This window comes from Gossypium hirsutum, chromosome D05 (genome assembly GCF_007990345.1).
Source record: "Gossypium hirsutum isolate 1008001.06 chromosome D05, Gossypium_hirsutum_v2.1, whole genome shotgun sequence".
Lineage (NCBI taxonomy): Eukaryota > Viridiplantae > Streptophyta > Magnoliopsida > Malvales > Malvaceae > Gossypium > Gossypium hirsutum.
Genome location: NC_053441.1, coordinates 49,710,949 through 49,718,055, shown reverse-complemented (window position 1 = coordinate 49,718,055; position 7,107 = coordinate 49,710,949). Strand labels below are relative to the sequence as shown.

General features: G+C 35.2%; 1 protein-coding gene across 1 annotated transcript; it reads left to right on the top strand.

Annotated features, from left to right (window-relative positions):
* The first annotated feature begins 247 nt into the window (after positions 1 to 247).
* LOC107903871 (glutamine--tRNA ligase, cytoplasmic) lies at positions 248 to 6,885 on the top strand. The gene is made up of 23 exons (XM_041094808.1): positions 248 to 637; positions 723 to 773; positions 875 to 946; positions 1,025 to 1,124; positions 1,294 to 1,389; positions 1,834 to 1,895; positions 1,979 to 2,086; positions 2,177 to 2,266; positions 2,932 to 3,084; positions 3,174 to 3,229; positions 3,405 to 3,495; positions 3,577 to 3,663; positions 3,798 to 3,995; positions 4,083 to 4,181; positions 4,623 to 4,754; positions 4,852 to 4,988; positions 5,122 to 5,221; positions 5,299 to 5,394; positions 5,582 to 5,682; positions 5,793 to 5,898; positions 6,049 to 6,138; positions 6,231 to 6,360; positions 6,524 to 6,885. The coding sequence occupies exons 1-23, from the start codon at positions 506 to 508 to the stop codon at positions 6,616 to 6,618; spliced, it is 2,382 nt and encodes a 793-aa protein (XP_040950742.1). The 5' UTR covers positions 248 to 505; the 3' UTR covers positions 6,619 to 6,885.
* Positions 6,886 to 7,107: the final 222 nt, after the last annotated feature.

Here is a 7,107-nt window from a genome sequence, read left to right as displayed (position 1 = left end):
TTTCTGATTGGTCTGTCAATTTATTTTAAGGTCAACATGGTGAATGACAAAAACTATTAACAAGGGACTGAATTAATTATTTTAATTAACAAAACTGATTTAATTAGATGTAAATTTAATACATCAACTTAATTAGTTTTTTATTTTTATTTTGTTAAGAGCTTTTTTTCACGTACAAACTAATAGAACTCAAAATTATTACCGACTGGTCTTAAAAAAGAACAAAAATTAAAGTGAAAAATGAATGTATAAATAAATAAAAAAAGAAGTGAGGAACCCTATTCCATCTCCATATATAAATTTGTCTGTATTTTGAAAAAAGTATCGCAGATTTTTCCTCAGATTGAGATTCCTTAGAATCTCACCCATCCTGGCCTAATTTCCGTTTGCTGGTTAGGGTTTATATCACGATTTATCCGTTCATTTTCTCTGAAAGCCGGCCCACCTCCTTCCTTCACACCTGCATAATCCAAATCCTCAGAAAAAGAACAACAAATCGAAGAAAATGGTGGTCAAAGGCGAAGAATCTGACAAAATCTTAGAGCTCTTCTTAAAGATTGGTTTAGACGAACGAACTGCTCGTAACACCATCGCTAACAACAAGGTCACTGCTAATCTCACTGCCGTCATTCACGAGGTATGCTTCTGAATCTACTCTCTCTCTCTTTATTTTCTAAGAAAAGTTGAACTATTAATTTTTCATTTCAATCTGTTTTCTTTAGGCTGCTTTGGCTAACGGATGTGACCGTGCAATTGGAAATTTTTTATATACGGTAAGTTGATCCTTTTGTTGGTTGATTTCTCTGTTTTTATTTGTTGTGTTCATAAAAATGAAAAATGGAGATGATCTTTGCTGTATAAATTTATCACATAGGTTGCCACGAAGTACCCTGCGAATGCACTCGTACATCGTCCAAAGTTACTTGAATATGTTGTCTCTTCCAAGGTTTGGAACATAATTTGTGTTTTCAGTGGTTTTAATTCACGGATTATTATTATTACTAAGACAGTTGAGTTTTTGTAGATTAAGACTCCTGCACAGTTAGAAGCTGCATTTTCATTTCTCTCGAATGTTGCATCGGAGGAGTTTAAGAGGAATGAATTTGAAGAAGCATGCGGAGTAGGTATGTCATAAAATCGTTCATCTTATGATTGATAATGCTAGATACAATTGATATTGTTTACTAATATTTTCCGGTGGTATTTCTCTCAACAGAGCTGTTAGTTTTAGCTTGAGTTTTCTCTAATGCCCTACAGTATAGATATTGGTTACTTCATTGTATGTTTGAACAGGAGTCGAAGTTTCTCTGGAGGAACTTACACAGACTGTCAATGAAATTTTTGAAGAGAATAAGGCTGTAATTTTGGAACGACGTTACCGAACAAATGGTTCGATTTCTCTCTATCTCCCTCCCTCTCTATATACATATAAACATACTAGAGGAACATATATGTGAGTTTATATATTTATATGTTTTTCAGTCTTCCTCTTCCTATGTTGTTCCTTTGTTCTTATAAACATGCACAATTGCACACATATATGAGGATCCTAAATTACTAGATAAACAGACACCTAGAGAAACATGCAGGCATTGAATGTGCATGTATAAGGATGTGCAAACTTTATGCACTATCATGGACAGTGTGATTATAGTAGCTTATAACATGAGCAGACTGTTATGCCTTCATTTATCTTTTTGAAACCAGCTGTCTAGTTTGTTCTAATCTCTCTGTTGTGGTGTATGCTGTCTGAGATTTTTGCACCTTTCCTGTCATGTACATGCATTTCAGTATACTTTTCTAATTCTTTTCATAATCTACCGGCAAATCTAGTTGGTGAATTGTTCGGGAGCATTAGGAAGAAGCATCCTTGGGCGGATCCAAAGATGGCTAAGGTGATTTTCTATACTTTCAACTGCCTGAAGGGCTATTAATTAATATAAAAACTCTCTGATTCTGCTCTCTTCTTCTGTAACAGCAACTTGTAGATGCAAAAATGTATGAGTTACTTGGTGAGAGGACAGCAGCAGATGATGAGAAGCCTTCTAAAAAGAAGGAAAAGAAAGAGAAACCTGCTAAAGTTGAAGTGAGCATCACAACCTGTTTTTCATACATTACATGGGAGTTTTCTGTGATATAATTTTTCTTGACACCAGTTTGTATTACACTTGTGTAGAAAGCTGTTGTTGATGAGACTCCTGCACAGCCATCTGAAGAAGAACTTAATCCATTTTCAATATTTCCTGCTCCAGAAGACAATATAAAGGTATATAGCTAAATTTGTCTTGCATTCCCTTGCCTTCTATTAATCAAAGATTCAGGAACAACATTATTTACCTCAGTACCATTGTTGCTACAATCTATATTTGTTGTCTGTAGTTCTGGCTGTATATAATTGCACTACTTGTGTTTAGTGGTCCGGCAATGATTAACAAAACTGGAAAATTGCAAAAATAAAGGGTAAAGATGTCGTAAGATAGCAACTAGGTTAGAGCTAAGGCCATTTTCTGATAAGAATTCTAACAGAAATAGAGAAAAGAAATGTATTCCTCAACTTGGCACCTAGAGTTCCTTGGGAAGAGTTTTATTACTCCAAAGAAATCTAATTCGAGTCACATCTAAGTTGGAATTGTAGAAAACCCCAATCCTCAAACCGGGGTTCCTTGGGAGTCTTGGCATAAGGTTGACTGCATAAGGCAATTGCAAGAGAACTAATGCTTTAATTTTCTTATAATAATTTGATGTTTTCCAACAGAAAGTATTTATTTATTTAGACTCCCTAATTCTAAAAGAAATAGAACTGGAAAATTGAAGAAAACAAAGGGAAAATAAGATGAGAACTGAAGCAATATTTTACATGGCCTATATTTTCCTTTTAATTGGAAAATCAGTGGACTGCCCCATAAATTTTAACTTTCTTGTGGATATTAGGTGCACACAGAAGTATTTTTCAGCAATGGTTCTGTGCTAAGATGTTGCAATACAAGGGAAAGGCTTGACAATCACTTGAAGGTCACCGGGGGAAGAGTTTTTACTCGTTTCCCTCCCGAACCAAATGGGTATCTACACATTGGACATGCAAAAGTAAGTTCTATTTAGAATTCATTCTGAAGGGTACAGACATTGTATTGATAATTTACAATGATTATTCTAATGATATAACTATTTCTCAGGCAATGTTTGTTGACTTTGGCCTTGCGAAAGAGAGGGGTGGATGTTGCTACCTCAGGTGAGAATTGCTCTTTGTGCTATCATCCAAAGTTTTGTAACTTATTTTTTCTTTGTTAATCCATCTTGATAATCAATGGAGCTCTGTATTTTATTCTAATGTGTTCTGGCAACTCAAACGGATTAATGATATGTCTAGCTGCATACTTTTCTAATCTTATCTTGGGTACTTTTAGATATGATGATACAAATCCTGAAGCTGAAAAGAAAGAATACATTAACCACATTGAAGAAATTGTCCAGTGGATGGGCTGGGAACCATTCAAGGTATAACATTTCTCAACAGTATAAGCTGAGTGTTCTAGTAAAAGATTTGGTTGACGGATGTTTGCATTGGATTTTTTGCAGATAACTTACACTAGTGACTATTTCCCAGAATTGTATGAATTAGCAGTGGAGCTGATACGAAGGGGTCATGCATATGTTGATCACCAGGTTCTTATACATGATATTATCCATAACATGGAACAACAAATGCACGCCACTTTCTTGTTTTTACTTTGACACTTAATTGTTGCTTTCATGCAATGCTTGATTGACCTAACCAGCACTGGTTCTCTTGGTGTTAGACCCCTGAAGAGATAAAGGAGTACAGGGAAAAGAAGATGAACAGTCCTTGGAGAGATAGACCAATTGCTGAATCATTAAAACTCTTTGATGACATGAAGAGAGGTCTGATAGAAGAGGGCAAAGCAACACTTAGGATGAAGCAAGATATGCAGAGTGATAACTTCAATATGTATGACCTCATTGCTTATCGTATCAAGGCAAGTATGTATCTTATTGATGTTCAGTTAATGACGAGTCTGTTTCCATCTGCCATTATTTTTGACATACTCTTTCTCTATTTCCAGTTTACTCCTCACCCTCATGCTGGGGATAAGTGGTGCATTTATCCGAGCTATGATTATGCTCATTGCATCGTGGACTCTCTTGAAAATATCACACATTCAGTATGTTTTCTTTAACTATTCTATTTAATTTTGCAACTTTCAAGGACAACATTGGGTAATTTGCCTTTTAGTTTAAACCAGTACATCTACTGAAATCATGAATATGCTAGATGTATGTGATATGTGTGATGCAGGATTTCTTTGTCTAGTTCATTTTAGTTTAAGGTTGTACTGTTTTGGACCTAAGTTTCTTGCTTCATGGATAGATTTTTGCTTCGTGGACCTAATGTCTCGAATAGAAGATATATATATTTTGTTTTATTGAACTAACTGAATAAAAATTAAAATTTCAAAAGTAGCTTCTAGGGCATGGGAGATCTATGTTTCTTGCTGCCTTTGCTGACAAATAGATTGAGTTCTTTATACCGTGTTCTGTTAGTTATTTAAAGTGCCGATTCATTCTTAAAGGTATTTAAAGTGCTGTTTTATTCTTTTGTGTAGCTGTGTACACTTGAATTTGAGACCAGGCGTGCTTCTTACTATTGGCTGCTACATGTATTGGACCTTTACCAGCCATATGTGTGGGAATACTCACGACTGAATGTTACAAACACTGTGATGTCTAAACGGAAGGTGAAAAAAATAATATTTTTGCATCAAAAGTTCCTGTTTGTGTCACGGAGTTGATCTAGTTATATGTCTAATATTCATCTACTATGATGTGATTTAGTTAAACTACATTGTGACAAACAAATATGTTGATGGTTGGGATGATCCCCGTCTCATGACATTAGCTGGTTTACGACGTAGGGGTGTGACTTCAACTGCAATAAATTCTTTTGTTCGAGGAATTGGAATCACTAGAAGGTTGAATATACACATTCTCGTCTCATGAACTTTGATGTGTAGTTATGTTCTAGTACACTATAAGTACATGCAACAAAGACCGAATCTGACTTTTCATTTGCTGAGCCTTATGTTTTAACATCTTGTGCCGCAGTGATTGTAGCATGATTCGTTTGGATCGCCTTGAGTATCACATAAGAGAAGAATTAAACAAGACAGCACCTCGTGTATTGGTTGTGCTGCATCCTCTTAAGGTCGTCATTTAGTCTGGATTCATTCTTCGAAAACCATATTTTCTACTGTCTGCCTCATCTCTCTGTCCTTTTTCCAGGTTGTCATAACCAACCTCGAATCTGGTTCTGTTTTGGATCTTGATGCAAAGAAATGGCCTGATGCTCGAACAGATGACACATCTGCCTTTTACAAGGTGGGGATAAATAAGAATGACATGTTTTTGGATTGTTTTAAATTTGAATTATCTGTATGGAGTATTGTCCGATCATGTATCTCAATTCAATTACAAAAACAGATATCAACTTCAAATAGCAATATTCTCCATTTTTTTTTGTTATTCTAGTCTGTGATCATAACCACTTGTTCTACTCTAATTTTAGGTGCCCTTTTCAAATGTTGTATATATTGAGCGCTCAGATTTCCGCATGAAAGATTCTAAAGATTACTATGGGTTGGCTCCTGGCAAGTCAGCACTGCTAAGGTATGCATGTGTACATAATCCCCCTCCACACCCCAACCACTTGCACATGGACGTATGTTAACTTTGTGTAGAAAATTTTAGTTAGTAGTTTGCATGATTCTATTTTGCAGATATGCATTCCCTATAAAGTGTACAGATGTAATATTGGCAGATGATAAAGAAACTGTGCTTGAGATTCGAGCTGAATACGATGCTTCCAAAAAAAGCAAGCCAAAGGTTCTTATTTGTTTATTTCTTGAAGTAGTTCTGGAGTATTCTGATAACTACTAGTTGTTTGAATCATATTCTTTAAGGTTTGTGCAATGCAATATATACTTTTTTCTACTCCGTATTTAGTCCCATGTCCTTTTCAAAACTTTTGCACAGGGGGTTCTCCACTGGGTTGCTGAACCTTCCCCGGGTTCTGATCCATTGAAGATTGAAGTCCGATTGTTTGACAAACTCTTTAATTCTGAGGTTGGCAGTTATTATTTCTTAGTGATTTGGAATTGTTTCTTGCTTTCTGCCAATTGTATTATGAAATCTTACGACTTGAATTATTTCATCAGAATCCTGCTGAACTTGATAATTGGCTCACTGATCTCAACCCGAATTCCAAAGTGGTGGTACCTACTGCATATGCAGTGCCATCACTTGGTAAGGCTGCTGTAGGGGATACATTTCAGTTCGAAAGGCTAGGTAGGTTGAACAATACCATCAATATAGTATCGGAGAATAGATTATGATGATTATAATACGAGTTATTGGTTCTTATACCATCAATATAGTATCGAGTTATAAATCTTCCCTCTGTTGTGCTTTGTCTTCATTGTAGTGTACTTATTTTGATTTGTAATTTCAGGCTATTTCACAGTTGACAAGGACTCGACTGCCGAGAAGCTCGTCTTTAATCGTACGGTTACTCTCAAGGATACCTACAGTAAGGGTGGGAAATAGGTAGTGGCCCCATGAACCACGCACATCAAGAATGCAGTTATGAACACACACTCGTTATACAGTTTGCTGTTTTAATGAAATTCGACATGGTTTTGATACGTTTAGAAGTCGTCTTCTTTAAATAGAATTCTACAGTATGTGAAATTTATCTTAGTTGATGGACTGTGTTGGAAGTTGAATTTTAAATGAACTAGACAAATGCATAGAAATAACTCATGTTGAAATTTAATTTTTTCAATGCAGAGAAATCTCCGTTGACTCTGTTTATTTCAACATTTGATTGAAAGATAAAATGATGTATTTTCTTAATGTTAAGAATTAAAATAAAAATATAAAAACTCTTATTATTTTATAAATTGAGCGCGCTTATTAAAATATTACTAATATAATAGTTAAGAAGGAAAGCTTAATTGCATGTGGCATCTATTTAAAGATTCTTTTTGGTTGGATTCTTTAAATTTTAAGGGCTGAAATTAAAAGGAAGAAGAA